Raw genomic sequence first — 18,021 nt, forward strand, 5'->3', positions numbered from 1 at the left:
AATTCTCATGAAAGAACAAAATGACATGCTAAAAAAACGTTACTGTCCCCGGTAAAGCCTACCATATAACCATATATGCTAAGTTCAACCTTAAATTATGTGGAGAAAGATGCTTGTATGTTTAAATGATTGGAATATTTTTTTAAAAATTTTTTACAATAGCGCCAGCGAAATTTGTTTACTGAGTCGATAACTTCAAAGCGACCAGAATGGCTTTTATTTTTTCCGATACATAGCTGCCGCGTTTTTCTTAAACGAATATTATCAAACTTTATCTAGATTTTATCAAAGGTTATGGGCATTGTAAATATTATCATCCTGTCTATTTACTTTTGAGACGATAGAAATATTCAGAACATGACGAAGTGTCAAACTCTGCGGGAAAAATGCATACTGAGAAGCTCTGATTATGCAAAGACATGGATGCAAAAGTGAAGCATCTCAAAGATGACACTGATGCGTTGCGTATCAAAAGACCCTTGAAAGAGACTTTAAAATATATTTTTAATTTTTTCTCCATTTTGCCGCGAGTTTGGAAATGAAGTAGACGAAATTATGACATGCCTTGTCTACCATCACTAAAATTAGGAATTGCCTCGATCAATTTTTCTATTTTATCTCAGCATGTAGGGCTGCATGTAAGGAAGTCGGAGGCGAAAAAAAATCGAATGCCGGCTAAACGCTTGTGTGTAGTATTGGTCTCACGTTTACAGTTTTTAATTAAATTCCCAAACATGATTGATTAATATCTGAGTGATTTTTACAAAACACAATCGATGCCTTGTCAAAAAAAAAATTTATTTGTGGCAGCAAAGGTTAAGCACAGCCATTACTAAATAAACTAAACATTGCATCTTCTTTTTCTCCTCAGTGAGAAATTGAGTTCAGGTCAAAACAGCGCCTACTAGTTAAGAAGATTACATCGCATGGAGAAAAATGCTGTACTGCTTTAATTAAAGCTTCAGGGAAGTCTGCCAACATCATATTTCCTGTCAACAGGCAAACAGAATCATATCTTGGTTAGAAAAAAAAAAAGAACGGTTGACATCAAACCACCTTTCTCATGCCAAAGAACTCGAGAGATCTACGTAAATCAAAGCGTCAATCTGTTCGTGCAAGCTGTTTGTGTTCATGGCGAGTGCTACTATTGAGATTCTCTCCATTGTCAATGGGTTGTCGTCAATTGCAGGAACCGTTGGAAATCTGCTGGTTTGCTTGGTAATATGCCGTAACGAAGAATTGCAAACAGGTGTGAATTACTTTATTCTGAGTCTCAGTGCGGCAGACTTAACGGTGTGCTTCATCGCACAACCGACCTATGTTTACTATTTGAACCAACCGTGGAGCGCACGAAACTTCGCCACTTTTAAGCTCATTGCGTACATAACTCTGCATTCGTCGTTCCTCAATCTTTTGTCTTTGACGGTGAATCGACTTTTTGCTCTGTGGTTTCCATTTGGATATGTGATTATTATGCGTGGTAGAAACATCGCTGTGATTGTCACAATTGTATGGTTGGTGTCAGTGATCATGGCAATTGCATTTAGTTTATCCCCAGTTTTAAAGAGACCTGCGCCATACTTCCATGTGGCGATGCTCCTTACATTTGCGTTCACCTACATGAAGATTTTCTGCATCGCCAGAAAACAACGACGTCGAATAGTTGCACAGGTTAAGTCTGTCTCTCATAATTACAGAGTGGCTAAGATCTCTCAAGATCAACTGACGACGCGAACATTGGCAATTCTGATCGGCGTTTCATTGATTCTCTTTCTTCCCGATACGTGGTTTCAACTGGCGAGGAGCAGCGACTACACGAGATTTCGCTGGTCTTTCACAACGATGTTTTTGAGCTCATTTTTAAATCCTTGTATCTACGTGTGGAGAAGTGAAAAATTTCGTCTCGCCTTATACAAAACGATTGGCGTTTCTCGCCGAGGTCGTCGATCAATTGCAAAGGTTAATTTTAACGCAATTGAACAGGTGAATATTAACAATAACTTGGGTGAAATTTTTGGGAAGGAAAACAAAGACAGTAGTATGCCCTCCATAAAGGTTGAGGCATTAAAGCCAAACTGAAGACTTGAATGACAAAGTACATAGCCCACATTTTTCCTTATTTTTATTATTTTTTTAACTTTCATAGTTTAAACTACAACATTTTACAACATTTCAAAAAATGTTTTTGTTACCATAATCATTTTTCTGTCGAGGGTATCGAGTAAATTATTCAAACCCTTTCGAATTGCAACTAAAAGCACTTAGTGGGATGAATATTTGCACAAATATTGGCACTTAAGAGACTATTCCAGAGGTCTTCATTCACTCGGTCAATTAACGATGTAGAAAACAAAGAGAACCGGTAGACGTAACAACCAGGAATTGCAATATGTATAAATTTAAAGCGCTCTTCTCTCTTGACGTAAACGGAAGACCATGTGGTAAATAATTTTTTTTCTGTTTTCAATTCTTGCCCACGCCTTGATTAGTAAAATGAAAAAAATGTAACCGGCTTTTGGTAGACTATATCATTCCTTGAGCTCACAAATTCATGTTTCTCTCATACTGTTTGACATTATTTACTTCGATTGACGTCTCAACTGCTCATATTCATTTCTTAAGGCATTCTGTTCGTCTTTCTGTCAAAATATTTAATTAAAAATTAGATTTCCCAGAGTCGATGCTCACGTTTCAATCAATGACCCAAGCGTTTACTTTGCCTTTCGACTGCCAAATGTAGAAAATGGTTTTGTAATTCATTTTTGTAACCAACGTTCTGTTATGAAAGAGCATGCTCTCCTGGCAATTGCCTAGTAATTGGAAAAAGAATCATTTGCAGATTTAGACAAGTCATTTACGTGGCAAAGCCACATATGAACTCTTCTTTTTCATAAATGAGTCAGCGTTGTTTTAGAATTATCTTGTCTTTTATCAGTTGATGCAAACATTATAACAAATGAAAGCAGGCGGTAATAAATTTTACTATTGCTGTTCGCCGTTTCACCTTTGAAAAACAAAACTTGATCAATAAACAAAAACCTTAATTGTTGCTAATCATATAGAAGCAGTCGAGTGCTGTGTTCAGTGCACTAACGTTCATTATAGAAAGCCTCTGATCAGACTATTACCTGTTACAAATAAAGACTACAGCGCATTTCAAGACACCCTTTTTTTTTGCCGCAGCATCTTTTTATTGAAAAAGATTGCGCTGAGGTATCCTAATGACAGAAATGAGAATCAGCGTGGAATTGTGGTCACCGATGAATTGTGAGCAGTATCTGCTTTACCCTACAAAATTTTAACGCAACATCAACTTTATACACTCTTTATGGTGGCCAATTTACATTATCACCTTATTTGATAAAACCAAAGCCCCCACTGACGAGGCGCCATAGTTTCTTGAGAAAAATTTCCCCTCTATCCATTTGCCCTATAACGATTGTATTAAAATAGAGTGGTCAAATGTTGTGGCGATTATGAAAGTTAAGGATTTCGATGTGAGCCATTGTGGGTATTCTTCGGGAAATTAAGACAAGCTTGTAAGCTATCTGACTTTCGAAGACGGTTTAGCTCAGGGTACTACATTTAATGCCGTTATGTAATGAACTTCTGGTCACCTTGCTTCTATGTGCAGTTTTGTTATTGTTTTATTTTTTTAATTATAAGTTTGGATCACGTCTTGAGAATTGAAAAACCTTTAATGACTAGCAGCATCTTGAACATGCGCGGGTTGTAGCCATAAATGTAGGCTCGATAGCTATAGTCTTATTAAAGACGAAGGAAATCGACATGTCTGGGACAATTTTGTTGAAGTCCATATTTGAATCCCCTCGGGTCTTTCTAGTCTTTCAATCCGTTGCAAGGCAAAGGTAAAATATGAGAGCCTGCCTTACTTAAATAATTTCAACTAAGTCAAGGACCTGCGTAGGCGAGAGCTTTCCTTCGTCACTTTACCACTCATATACCATTGCCCCCTTGATCAACTTTGCTGCAGCCTCTTTACAGCGCACACAAACTCTTGTAGATCCCGTGATTAACATTATTGGTACAAAGGATAATAAACAGGAGTTGAACCTTAGCATCTTGGTTAAGGCATTAAATTTACTGCATTTGAGCTACAACTATTGCAATCAATAGGGTTACCTTTTCAGGTTATACAAATACGAAATGAAAAAAAATAAATAAAAAAGGTTGAAAACTACCATCAACCGCCATATTCTTGACATTGAGTTTACTTTTTCTCCCATGTGGGTGGCGCACGTGAATGTCAAAAACAATTATCGACATCAAGCTTTTCATTATTATAACTATTATTTTTAATTCTATACCTTCTTTGAATTTCAAACTATTGAATTTATCAAATTTCGCAGCTGGTCAACTCGATCTTCAATTTTGAATGCTTTGTTGCGCAAATAGTACCGATAATACCAGCAAATGAAAATCCTTTTTTTGGCCATAGTGAAAAGTTCTCAGTTGCTTTGTTTTACCAGTTGAAGATTTTGAGTGAAAGATTTCGAAGAATGTTTATTCATATTATCAAATAATTTGTCATTCACTTTGTAATACCTCAACTCATAGATCAACGTACTTATTCAAATCTTGCTTTGCTTTCTTTGTTGCAAGGCACGTAAGAAGTCTTTGAATGCACTTGCAATTAAACAAAGCCTAGGTCTTTTTATTCCTGTATATTCAGGCTCAACAAACCGTTCGACATATGCCTCACGAGGGTTCTTTAAAAAGCCACATATCACAGAGGAGATTCGTTTGAGAACATTGCTGTTTGAAGATGATTTCGCTAATTATATTTGCCCTTTTGGGCATCTTTGAGCCATCTTTTACGGAGGGTAAGTTCAGGGTTTTGAAAATTGGTATGAAGAGTTAAAGTCAGTTTGAATTCATACCATTTTTTATTGTTTCAGGTAAGAGTTGCCAAGTGGTGTAACATCTGGAAAAAAAGTCCTAATAAACTCCATAAGGCTTAATTGATCAAGCTCTCATATCATTCATGGTGGTCAAAACATTAAATTCATTCTGTTCATTAAGAACAAAAAAAACACTCTGAAATTTGTCCAAAAAGAAAACTACAAAACTGAAATTTGCAATATTTCGATTTGCCAGAAAATCTCCGGTAAATAAATCGTTAAAAAGAAAAAGGAAAAGTAACATTTTATGTGAGTTTTCCTTATCACTTTGGTCATTTGAGGGATGCGCATGATATTACACTACTTGAGATTTTTTAACTCCTTATTCAAATCTTATCTCAGGATGTGGAATGCGTCCTGCTTTCGCCCGTGTGGTGAATGGCCAAGACGCCAGTCCCCACTCCTGGCCATGGCAGGTTTCCCTGCGTGTGGGAGGCAGACATATCTGTGGTGGATCCCTTATCAGAACTGACTGGATCGTTACTGCAGCACATTGTGTCTTTAGAAATCCCAATCCAAGTGGATACACGGTTGTCGTGGGTAAGAAGTTATTTTATTTAATCCTGTCATAAGTTAAACACCTTTAATTCTTTTTTAAGGCCAGGGCTCAGGGAAATCAAAGATAGATTAGAGGCGAGTAAACCCAAATCGTGTCAGGGGTACAAGATAGAAGTGTGGGAGAAAAATTGGAGAAAATTTGCAGTGGCACTAGTTTTTGATATGATAAACACGGATGGCTACTCGATTCTACGCACCAAAATAATACAACTTCTAGAAATATGCGTACCAAAATCATATTCATTTTTTATCAGGACAAGCAGAGCTACATGAGGTGGGAAAATGACAGAGGCGAGTTATTAGGTCTAAGGAGAACCACGACTGATATTGCGAGCGCACCTGATTAGGGTACAGTTTATGAGTAATTAAACGGTGTCCATAGAATCCCGTCTAAACAAAAATTTAGTCCGAAGTCCTTCGTTATCATCTTCACGACAGGGGCCCACAGGCGACAAGGAAGTACAATTGTGCAGGAGACCTTTGGAGTTAGGACTCTTCACAAACACAGTGGCTTTACCATGAGTAACTTGAAACATGACGTCGCAGTTCTTCAGCTGGATGGAAATGTAAAGCTGAGCGACAAAGTGAATACAGTTTGTCTCCCAGACCGAGATGCAGATCTAAATTCCCAGTGTTATATAACAGGTTTGTAATGTTCTAACCTAAGCTGGAAGCTGTAGCAAAACTCCTCGAAATATTCAGCTTTCCTATTTTGGGGTTGGGCGTTGGGGATCAAGATCCGATCTATTCTGCCCAGAAGAAGAAGCATTTTGTGCATGACTAGTAATACCGACGATCACTACTTGATACCTGGTAGGCAACAAAGAGGTTATAAAAAAGTTCAGCATTTCAGATGTAAATTAAAAAGTTTCCTTCACAAATTTAGGTTGTGACTGTCATACTAAGCTGTTTAGTTGCATAGAGCTTGCTTTCAAGGAGAGCTGGGCTGTATAAGACTGCCAATAGATGCTCAGGGGACATATATAAATGATATACTTTGCTGCTAGGATGGGGACGCATAAGTGGTGACGGGCCAGCAGCAGACATACTGCAACAAGCTAAGCTCCCGCTTGCATCGCATGAGGCTTGCGTGAGAAAGTACGGTAAGTCGATTGATAGGGGAGCTCATCTGTGTGCTGGAGAAGGTCGAAGTGGTGCCTCAGGGGGATGTAATGGGGACAGCGGTGGTCCGCTTGTTTGTGAGATGGGAGGAAAGTGGTATCTGCACGGTGCTGTCAGTTTTGGGAGGCAACGTTGCCCAACAACCCACTTTACAGTGTTTGCAAGAATCACCACCTACAAGTCGTGGATATTGCAGATGATAGGTGAGTCTAGGCGTTCAATTGTAACTTATAAAGTAATTGCTGTTTGACAAAAAACAAAATAAGCATCTAGCTTTTGAGCAAAATCTTCTTGCGTTTACGTAAATAGTTTACGAACGTGAAAACCAGCTAATACCCGCCGAATTTCATTGTCGTAATTGATTGCTTCTGATGAAAGTTACAGGCGGCCAATTTATGTTATAATTTAAATTGATAAAGTGAAATTATCCTTTACTGTTCTAATTGGCTTGCACTTCTATCGTTTTTGTCATCAGATATAAAGAAGATCATGACGCGCACGAAGAATTGTTTTTTGAACATGTGATATACCATCATTTTTTAAAATCAAAGTTGAAAACGACTCTGACTTAAATATGATATAATTTTACCTTGGTTTCCAGGAGAGGGAAGCGGAGGACCTAACACACCAATGCCTCCTCAGCCATCTCGCCCACCCAGTAAGTATTAATAAAGATTTTTGTATCAGGAAAATCTGTCTGCAGTAGTAAAACGCTACATGTTACGAATTTTTTTTCGAAAATAGCAAACTAGACACGTAGAATACACCTAGTTTTAATTATAATTACAAACTATACCAAGAGGCTTTCCATTAAGATCAATATTTTTTAGTTTTTAACAATTCATTCATTCCTTTGGGAGTAGAGAAGGGGAAGGGAGGGGGAAAGGAAAGGGGGAGAGAGGGGGAAAGGAAGGGGGGAGGGGGAGGGGAGGGGCAAGGAAGGGGGAGGGGAAGGAGGGGGAAAGGAAGGGGGGAGGGGAAAGGGAGGAAGATTAATGGAGTGGATGCTTATTGGAAAGTAATTCCTCGTTCGACACTCAATATAAATCGGCGAATCGTTGTAGTTGATGAAACACTAATATCAGTGTGAAATTTTCCTTATAAGGAGATTTATCTTGAGTCACGTATGAACTTGAGCAGCTAAACAACAGTCAATAAAACTGCATTTTAACACTTTGCAAACTGAGTCATTTCGGAAGGAAAAAGATTATACCAGAAACGAGAATACAAACAGCGTTCTGATTTTTCTAATCCGACCTTGTAAGGATCATAAGGGGAGGAACATTGACTAGCTTGGTTAACACTGTGCTTTCTTATTACAAAAAGATATGGACAGACGTAGTATCAATTCTAAGGCTTTTCGTTATAAATCTTGTTACAGCTTCCTCGCTGTTGCACGGTTTTATAGTCAACATTTTGAATTGCTTCGTTATTTATTTCTTTGCACTCTTCACACAGCAGGCTGCCGTGACAAAATCAATTCTCAATGGTGCTCGTTATACCGTAGACTTCGGTGGTGCCGAAAAGCCATAATAAAGAACCGTTGCCGCAAGACTTGTGGATCTTGTAAGTTGATTAAAGAAAAGATTATTCCTGCCTATTTTGATCAAAGAGTGATTGGAAGTTGGATCGAGATGAAAGAGACAAAAAAAAATAAAGAGAGAGAGGGAGAGATAGAGAGAGAGCGTTGCATTACTGTGAACTGAAGAAACTCGCACTTGTCTTACATACAAATCCCTTTCGCGCTATTGACTCCTTTACCGTATCAGCCAAACAGGACCCTTGTCTCTGAGTAGCATTTTGCTCTCATATTCACTGCGTATTGGTCCATTCTGCTCACGTGGACGCGATCTTGTTTTTTAATTGGCCTTTAGCCTTATGAGTACCCTCTCCTACCACCCCCACGTGTCTTCGGTGGCAATTTCGATAATGGGGCTATTCTGATTTAATCTCGCTATGAATGACTTTGGGAATCCCATCAACTTAATTCAAACCACCCACAGGACGTGATATCTTTCCTTTTCAACAGGTTAAAAGAGATCAGTTGTTTACATTGATTAAAGAAAGGAACACATGAACATTCATGATCAGTCAAGGATTCAAACATTTAACTAGCAGATTAAAACCTTTGTCAGTGTAAAAATAAAGGAGCAGCAAAGAAAAAACGATTGTGAAGTTTGCGCGGTTGTTATATACTTAGTCTACAGCTGTGTTCTTTTACATTAAAATGGGGCTCTTGTTTTCTGAGCTGACATCATTACAAAAGTCTTATAAAACAAAGATTCCAATTTCAGCTGTATTACACAGCAACTTCACTTCCTTCACCAATGTTCATATTAACTACATGGTCGTTTCACTACAGTAGAGTCAAGGAAGATGGAATAAGCACGCAAAGTACTTTATCGTCAGATGGATAAAGTGAATATTTTAGGAGCGCGCCGTTCAACCGCAGTGCTAGTTTCAAGGAAGTTCTTTAATTTCAAAATAGAGTGCAACAAACGGACGCAATATATCTTCTTGGAATTCTTGCTCTTATCGTCTCCAAATCTACCCTTAAGATTTTAGTTTTCTTAAAAACTTGTCACTTTTTAGCTTCGAATACTGTTTTTTTTTATCAAAGGAAGTGTACGGCTGATTCCAAATTTTGACTTTAATATCCATCTCAGGTTTCTCTATTCTTAACCATTTTCTTTCCAATATTGTTTTATTTTTCCCTCCTTGGAAAAATGTACCATGATTCCCTTTTTTTCATCCTATCCGAAGTGTCTCTGACATTCGATATGACTTAAAACGGCATGATTCTGTCAGGGAGACCAAGCTGGCAGACTCTTTCGTTTACCCAAGTATTTTCCATGTAGCTTCGCATATTGCTTAACAACTTTCTCCGTCAACACACCTGACAAAGAATATCGTTTTTGTCAATCTGAGGGGAAAGTTCAGCCTTTAATAAAACATAAACAACTGAGATTGGTAATCTGTTACAAGGCAGCTTTAGCAACGTACACAAGGGTGGAAGATATTTTGTGGAATCAGATTTGACACATTTAAGCAGCTGCTACATCTGTAGGCTGCGGGCAAATAAAACGAAGGTATAACTGGGTTCTTTAACGAGATGCAGATTTAGGATAAATTCGTTTTCAATATGATTGTCTCTGCCTTGCTGGTGCTGGTTATATTGGAGCCTTCATTTTCTGAAGGTAGGTAAGAAAAGAAACGTAAAGAATTAAGCCGGCAATCTTTCATAAACTGGTGGCGTATTCAACTAAAAAGTCAATGCATGTATTTTTGTTGAAGTAAGTGGTATCAATTAAGTTAAATTATTGAACTCTGCTGGCTTTAAAAAGACTTTAAATGTTATCCTGGATGTTACAAGAGGAATGAAAAGGACTTTTTGCTTATCATCTAGCATTGGCTTCAGTTTCCAGGTTACTAACGGTTTGCTCCCCTGGAGATTCTGATTCTAGGTCATTTCTCGTTACTCGTCATTCGGAGCCATCCTTGTCTCCTTGATCGAGTTTAAACTATTACTTCATCGTATCATTCCAGTCAAGAACAATTCTCAACAACCCAAACAGGAAAAAAATACTTATTGTTGAATAGGTCCCTAAACATTCTGTGATCCTTTATTCATTGAACTATATCGTTATCATTTATAGGCACAGAAAAGTGAAGAAGGTTTTCGTTTATTGTTGTTGCTCCATTTTCCACTCCTCAGGATGTGGCATGCGTCCTCCTTTCGCGCGGGTAATCAACGGTGAAGATGCTAGTCCTCATTCTTGGCCCTGGCAGATTTCTCTCCGCAACTCTCGAGGCGGACATATCTGTGGTGGATCCCTAATCAGACCAGACTGGGTGTTGACTGCAGCTCATTGTGTGGACAGAAATCCAGATCCAAATGCATATACAGTGGTTGTGGGTGAGATACCGGGCGTTCATGATGGGCACGTAACGTTAGTCAGATTCGGCTGGTTAAACCTGTTTCATTCAGGAATAAAGTTCTGCTTTTGATAGAATGTTTCAGCCATAATCTGTCATTTTTGTATTTGCGTCCACCAGTCTAAAACAATTGCCTAAAAAATTTAGGACAATTATTCAATGCAAATCCAGTAAACAAAAAGATTCCGTTTGCCGTATGTCTCTCTAGTAATCACAGATGTCGTCAAAATACGGTTAGAAAAAAATGTAGCACACGTGGCATAGCAGGTTTGGTCCTTCATCTTCCAGAAATTTTTAAAGTGTTGCCTTGGATCTCAATTGTTGATGCATCATTTATGAAATTGGTGGTCAGAATTACAACCTTACCAGTCGGAGACAAGAGTGCTGCTCATAAATAAATGCCTTTTCAATTAAGCACCAAATATCCTGGCTAATTTATCGAAGAAAAGTGAAGTGGCAAGAGGGAATAATTATACCTAGGATCATCGGAGCTACATGGCTAAGAATCACGCCAGTATTGTCTTTTTTCACCCAGGTGCTCATATGCGAACTGGAATGACGGATGTGCAGCAGACGTTTCGGGTGAAGGCACTTTACAAACACAGTGGTTTTACCATGAGGCAACTCAAACACGACATTGCGCTGCTACACTTAGAGGAGAGTGCTCAGTTAAGCGAGAAAGTCACTACTGTCTGCCTTCCGGACAAAGATGCAGATTTGAATTCCAAGTGTTACATAACAGGTTTGATACAAAAAGGGAGTAACTTATAAGCTTACACTTTTAACTTAAATGGAAAGCTTTTGTGGTATCCTCTGTGCCAACCACGTTCACCTGAAATAATATTTTTCTTTTAATTGCCTAGGATGGGGTCGTACCCATTTTGGATCAGCAAATACCCTACAACAAGCTAAGCTTCCACTTGTGTCGCACAGCGATTGTAGGAAGATTTGGCGAACACTTGACCGGAGTGCTCACTTGTGCGCTGGAGAGGGACGATCCGGGGCTTCAGGAGGGTGTCATGGAGACAGCGGAGGCCCTCTTGTTTGCGAGATGGGAGGGAAGTGGTATCTACATGGTGCCGTCAGTTTTGGGATGCGCGGCTGTCCAACAACCCATTATACAGTATTTACAAGGATCACCAGCTACATATCCTGGATAAACGAGAAAATGGGTCGGTACTGCAGCGTTTCGCTTAAGCTTGCAAAGTGATGGACTTTTTAGATCACATTCAAGCTTTTCTTGAGGATATGAGTCAATTAACAGGGTGCTCGATAATTAATTAACTAGTTCCTCTAAACTCATAAATGAAAATCCTTACCGCAAAAATTAGACCACTTGTACGATTAGTATGTTGCTTCGTGGAAGTTGAAATCAAAGGCGTTTATTGACAAAATAGTAGTTGATTATCTTATTTGTCTCTGAATGGACAATCTTTAATTTGCACCACTACTCGCTGATCGACTTTTTTAATGTAAGTTCTTGCTGTAAAATGGGTGTCGGTTTTTCCTGAACAGGAGAGGACACAGGAGGACCAAATCCACCCCCACCCCCGCAGACACCTCCCCCTCCCCCACCGGCTGTAACGACAAGACCACCACGACCGCCTAACCCTGGTGAGTAAAGTCTGGTTTTCAATTAGGCTAAAGGCACCACGAAAACCCTCCAAGAAATTTACATGTTGATAAACACAGGATTTGATTGATTTGAGTCGTCAAGAAAAATAGTAATGTAGATGCCGTAAATAAACTAATAATGTACATGAAAAACTTGCGCGCTTCTGATTGGCTGAAAACAAGTGCATTCACATGTAACACAAGTGCAAAGTTGTCATAGGAGTGCAAATTTCAAATAGCGCGCGCGTGCTTTCAAAATTTCGTCTGCCTTGACCTTCTTTGATATCCTTTTATGTATATTATAAGCAAGTAATAATATGATTTTTCTTGCAAGTTGGTGTAATAAGCGCTTGTAAATTGGTCAAAGACTACAAATTGTACTTGCTCTACGAGCTCGTGCAATTTTGTTGTCTTAATTTACTCGTGCTTATTAATACCAAATTGCACTGGAAATCATGTTATTACCTTTACTAATGAGACCATTTTCTTGTACCTTCCTCGTATTCTACTCAATTCACTTAATGCAGGATGTAAAGACAAGTGGGGCGAAGAATATTGTCGCAATCATCGTCATCTTTGCGGTTCCATGCCATTTTTGAAAAATTATTGCAAACGAACTTGCGGAGTATGTAAGTACAGGAAAGACATCTTCCCAATAAAATACGGACAGATCATCTTGCACTTTAGTATATAAATTTCTAGAATGCTACTAAAAAAATAACAGGCTGGTGTTACAATACATATAACACTAGCTATTTATTTCAACAAACGGAACCACGAAGTACATATATGTACTGAAAATACTGAAAACCTGGAGTTTTCGTTATTGTTTGTCATAACGATCGGCGTGTTTATTCTTGTTTCTTTCCCAACAGGTTGAGACTAACGGAAGAAACTTCTGAGGAAATACGAAGATTTCAGTTGAACATAATTTATGACAATAAACTTGAAGTAAATTCTGATGAACGTGATTCTTAGTTACTGAATAATGTCTCTTTGTCTATTCTCTGGTTTAAAATATTGAAAAGGTTGAAATGTTTATTAACCTCATACAAAACAAAACTGTATCAAAAAAAGCACATCCGACAAAGACAATCCTTGAAGTGTACTTCTATAATTTTGCTGGCTACATAAAACTTTTTGCAAACTGAACATAAGTTTTCCTTTTAAAATCAACAACTGGCTGGGTCACATTTAGACACTTCAAGGAATAAAATGAAGCACGGATTTCATGGTTTTCCCAATTTCCTATAGTTTTCTTGTGGCCCTTTCTATCAGAAAAAAAAATGTAAGCATTGTTTTTCTTCCTCCGTATGCCAGTTTCGCTTGACTTAGTAAAAATTTTTTCAGTTTCTGATAGATTTCAGATGCAACACGAAGAATTAAGGCGAGGTCTAACATGTCAAACACCTGTGTTTGGAAAGCACACGGCCATCAAGATTGACAGCCGGCCAGATACACACAGTTGGTTTGAAAACTATATACAAAAGTTGTCCTGTGAATATATTTGACCAAGTGTATCTCACGGGTAAACCTTGAAGACAAACATTTACTTTTTCGGTCAAGGGATACGCATAAAGCTTGTCGAGCGTTTTTTGGATGCACAGCCATCTAAGATTGGCAGGCTGCCATGGATATAAAGGTGGTTTGAATATGTTTTACCAGGTGCACCTCACAAGTAGACCTTAAGGACAAAAAAAAAATTTTTTTCGGTCAAGGGATTTGCGCAGAACTTTACGTTGACCTTTTTTTCCATCGCAAGTGTACTCGTTGGCAATTATGGTTTAGGTTGGTTAACTATTCTCAACCAAGACATCCGTCTTGAGGTATTCAACTGCCTTGAAATTAACTGCTGGATATGCTCAGTTTTTTCGAATGATCGTTGATGTGCTAGATTGCACTATGGAATCAGCTTCTGCAAACTACGCCAGATGGTAAAGACAGAATTTGAAATGTTAGCTCAAATCGCATGATATATATTTTCTAAAGCGAGGGATAACCAGAGATACGGTACTTATTTGGATGGTGTCAAGATGATTGCCTTTATCACCCTGGTCCTTGTAGTTTTTGCACCGACTTATACCGAAGGTAACTTTTACCAAACCTTTCTTCTTTCCAGCCTTCTTTTTCTTTCCTTATTTTTTAAATTTCCTTCTAAGCAGTGCCTTTTGCCTCTCTCTCCGCCCCTCTTAGGGTTAGGGTTAGTTTTTGCTGGTAGAAATTCCTAATTGCAAAAATCAATACCTATATATTCTAAAGATTGTGTTTGAAAATAAACGCAATCACTTTTGGGTCCTCGCTTAATCAATAGAAAAGTGAAAGATTCATCACTTTTAAATAAGTGTCCTTTTAATGTCCATGTAATGGTGAAGTATTGTTTCAAAGTGCCGCAGCATGGACATGTCCCTTAAATTGATCACTCATCTCCAAAAATAGAATGCTCTCCCTTCATTTAAAATTTTAGAATTGCCACAGTGGAGTGAGCGATCCTTTATCAACTCCTCCTGTGGACCACTAAGTTAAAGAAATGAGACCAATTGACATGAAGTAATAACCCATCGAAATATCCTTTTGAACATAGTTGACAGGCTTTCTGCACAGAAATTATCTTGGTTTAATTGATCAACGCCGGTTATTTTAGTGCTCTCCAAACTCTTCAAGCGCCCCATGTCTCAAGAATGTACAGCGCACGCTCATAGCAGTTGATTTATATCACGTTTAAAGAAGATTCCACTGTTTCGTTTCAATGCATGTATACACCTCGTCAGCGAACGCAATAGGAATGGCAAACATACTATTCCCACTGAATCGCTAAAATATATTTGCTGGCTATGTCATAATACATCAAACGACTTAAGCTATAGCTGATGCTTCTCATGACCGCGGCGATTGTTCTACTTCAGGATGTGGAATGCGTCCTCCCTTCGCCCGTGTGGTGAATGGCCAAAATGCCAGCCCCCACTCTTGGCCATGGCAGATTTCCCTTCGTGTGAGAGGTAGACATATCTGTGGTGGATCTCTCATCAGACCTGACTGGATCGTCACTGCAGCACATTGTGTGGACAGAAATCCATCACCAAGTTCATACACAGTTGTAGTGGGTATGAAAGCAGTTCTCCCGGATCAAAAAAATACCTTAATTAAAGAATTAAGCAAGCAAATCAAATAAGTTTGTTTTAATCATCACTTGACCATTTTGTTTTTTTTTCTTTTCATTTTTTGGAACTAGATCTAAAGCGCTAGAAAACATTTTCAGTCGATCGAAAGTACATCACATTTTGACTTAAAATCAAAGTGATCATTTCGTGATTCTGCCAAAAAAGACCAGACAGATTTGATACTGAATCTTCCTTCCTCTCTTCTCTTTGATGATAATAGGTGGTCATAGGCGAACCGGAAGTACATCCGTTCAACAGACCTTTCGAGTGATAACTCTCCACAAACATAGTGGATTTTCTATGCAGAATCTAATGCACGACATAGCAGTTCTTCAGCTGGCAAAAAGGGTACAGATGAGTGATAAAGTGACCACAGTTTGCCTTCCACAACAAGATGCAAATTTGAATTCTGAGTGTTACATAACAGGTCTGTCTTATTTTCCATACCACAGATTTTAACACTGGATTTTTAACAAAATTGCAGAAGTGATGAGGGGGGGAATAATTATGGCTGCAAGGTCTTAACATGTATTCACGAGGGAGTTCTAATACTTTTGTCGGGATTTGAGGATTCGCTTTCATAAGAGAAGTTAAAAGACCACTCATTATTTTACGATTTATCTCACCAGCGATGGGGATTGGGAGGGGGGGGGTAGGGAGCTAATAAATAACGATTGATCCTTTAAAGATACACATTTTGAGTCCGTACTCTTCCCTCTTCCTTAATTGCTGATTGTTTAAGGGTGGGGACGTACCTCTGGCGGAGGGGGATTACCAGACATACTCCAACAGGCTCAACTTCCGCTGGTGTCCCATGAAAATTGCAAGAGGAAGTACGGTGTGGTCGACAGGAGTGCTCACTTGTGTGCCGGTGCGGGACGCGCTGGTGCTTCAGGGGGTTGCAACGGGGACAGCGGTGGTCCACTTGTTTGCAATGTAGGTGGCACATGGTATCTGCATGGAGCTGTCAGCTTTGGAAAACAGAACTGTCCAACAACTCACTACACAGTGTTTACAAGGATCACGAGCTACCATTCGTGGATACTGGGGAAAATAGGTTCGTATTGACTATTGTACGGTCTTAATAAGTGTAGTGTAAATAAAACAAGATCCAAATTCTTATCTGAGGCTATGTGTTTATTGATTCATCATTTCCTTGTGAAATGAATGATGGAACGCACTCATTGAAATATAGTCTCGTTCAATGAAAACGTTATGGTTGTCAAAACCGTACATGACCTGAACTTCAAGGTTTGATTTCTGAAATTGACTGTATCGCTGTCACCTTTCTGATAGGGGAAGGAGGAGGTGGGCCTAATCCCCCACCCCCACCCCCAGGAACAGCACCACCCCCACCACCACCACCACCACCGACGCAAGCACCACCACCACCACCCGGTAAGTAGTGCGTTTAACGATAGTTACTGTCACATGTTTGTTGTTAATTTCCTATATATCTGTTATTTCTCCAATCGTTTTTGTTCGAGATTCCGGCTTTATGATATAACAGCTGAAGCAAATCCTATGTTCTTATTGGCGACCCGAGTGGACAAGATGAGCCCATCTTGCCCACTCGGGAATGCTCACTCAAATCGATCCCGAGCAAGAAAAAACATAGGTCCGCAAAGCGTCCATGTGTTTAGCGCGGAATTATGTCTTACAAAGTCATATTTTTGTGAACGGCAGACGTCTGATCATAAAACAAGTAAAAAGTTATTTTTTTATATCTGCAGCAAGATTTTATAAAAATATTTTAAGTTTCCTTTCTATTATTTTTGTTTTTTTATTAAAAAAAAAACAAACAAACAAAACAAAAAAAAAACATTACGTAAAAACTCCCGTATGAGGACTGTCCAGGGCTGTGACAGGCTGTGTGGCTCCGTGAGTTGTGAGTTAAAGATAGAAAGGAGGACAGTCATACGTATCATAAAATACTCATTCTCTGAGTTAAGTCAGGCTCGGCGGAAAAATGAACTATTTTTCTCCTCGCTGCAGGTTGTAAGGACAACTGGAATGCGTGTGAAGCAAACAAACATTACTGCGCAACGTGGCCACAAATTAAAAGATATTGTCCAAAGACATGCAATGCATGTAAGTTACTCCGAAAAATATTAAACAATATAAGAAAGATGGTAAATTTAAGCTCGGTAATGAGATAGAGAAATTTTTTTTCCATCAAAGATGCGAAAAAAATCCCAATCCTACACAATGAATAAACTTTGGTACTCTTGATACTGTGAACATTGGCCAATTACGCCCATCCTCCTCTTAGGAAGAGGAACCCAAATCCTTTGCTTGAATTAAACAGAAATTCCACACACAGACTTTTAGTTAGTCAACGTCGTTCCGATCGAAAATATATAATCAACTACACTCCATGCTTTTCTTTGCCAGCCATTTGGAGGGATGAATGTTCTTTTCGCTTAATAATTTTGATTCATTTTTTATTTTATTTTAACGCTCAACAGGTTAGATTCTGCATCAAACAGAGGCTTGGATTCAATTGTTGCAGCATAAAGGATGATTTAAGCTTAAGTGAAAATAAAATTAGTATTTAGCTGCAAAATGAGCAATCGTGTCCCTTTTGATGTATTTCACTTTATTTCCTATCTTTCTGATTTTTTTTCCTTTTTTTTTTCTTCTTCTGGAAACTGGTTTAATCGTGGGTGGATTTACAATTAAGTAACAAAATTTTCGTGGCAAAACTGGGT

At 38.7% G+C, this 18,021-nt stretch overlaps 3 protein-coding genes and 1 pseudogene across 4 annotated transcripts; all 4 read left to right on the forward strand.

The window, feature by feature from the left end:
- Positions 1-621: 621 nt before the first annotated feature.
- On the forward strand, positions 622-3,054 carry LOC131785204 (alpha-1A adrenergic receptor-like; annotated as a pseudogene).
- A 1,647-nt stretch (positions 3,055-4,701) lies between these two features.
- LOC131785205 (elastase-1) lies at positions 4,702-8,770 on the forward strand. Its single transcript, XM_066165908.1, has 7 exons — positions 4,702-4,844; positions 5,265-5,462; positions 5,919-6,125; positions 6,488-6,805; positions 7,204-7,260; positions 8,061-8,168; positions 8,632-8,770. The coding sequence occupies exons 1-7, from the start codon at positions 4,787-4,789 to the stop codon at positions 8,634-8,636; spliced, it is 951 nt and encodes a 316-aa protein (XP_066022005.1). The 5' UTR covers positions 4,702-4,786; the 3' UTR covers positions 8,637-8,770.
- A 429-nt stretch (positions 8,771-9,199) lies between these two features.
- Positions 9,200-13,120, forward strand: LOC131785248 (chymotrypsinogen B-like). Of its 2 annotated transcripts, XM_059102100.2 has the most exons (7): positions 9,203-9,799; positions 10,318-10,518; positions 11,074-11,280; positions 11,402-11,710; positions 12,054-12,152; positions 12,680-12,781; positions 13,028-13,120. In XM_059102100.2, the coding sequence occupies exons 1-7, from the start codon at positions 9,745-9,747 to the stop codon at positions 13,030-13,032; spliced, it is 978 nt and encodes a 325-aa protein (XP_058958083.1). In that variant the 5' UTR covers positions 9,203-9,744; the 3' UTR covers positions 13,033-13,120. The 2 variants fall into 2 exon arrangements, with proteins under 2 accessions (XP_058958082.1, XP_058958083.1); XM_059102099.2 differs by lacking the exon at positions 13,028-13,120 and having other exon boundaries at positions 9,200-9,799; positions 12,680-12,986.
- A 1,026-nt stretch (positions 13,121-14,146) lies between these two features.
- On the forward strand, positions 14,147-17,880 carry LOC131785206 (elastase-1). The gene is made up of 7 exons (XM_059102055.2): positions 14,147-14,240; positions 15,056-15,253; positions 15,531-15,737; positions 16,053-16,367; positions 16,607-16,708; positions 17,306-17,401; positions 17,779-17,880. The coding sequence occupies exons 1-7, from the start codon at positions 14,186-14,188 to the stop codon at positions 17,781-17,783; spliced, it is 978 nt and encodes a 325-aa protein (XP_058958038.2). The 5' UTR covers positions 14,147-14,185; the 3' UTR covers positions 17,784-17,880.
- Positions 17,881-18,021: the final 141 nt, after the last annotated feature.

The sequence above is a fragment of the Pocillopora verrucosa genome, chromosome 4 (assembly GCF_036669915.1).
Source record: "Pocillopora verrucosa isolate sample1 chromosome 4, ASM3666991v2, whole genome shotgun sequence".
Classification (NCBI taxonomy): domain Eukaryota; kingdom Metazoa; phylum Cnidaria; class Anthozoa; order Scleractinia; family Pocilloporidae; genus Pocillopora; species Pocillopora verrucosa.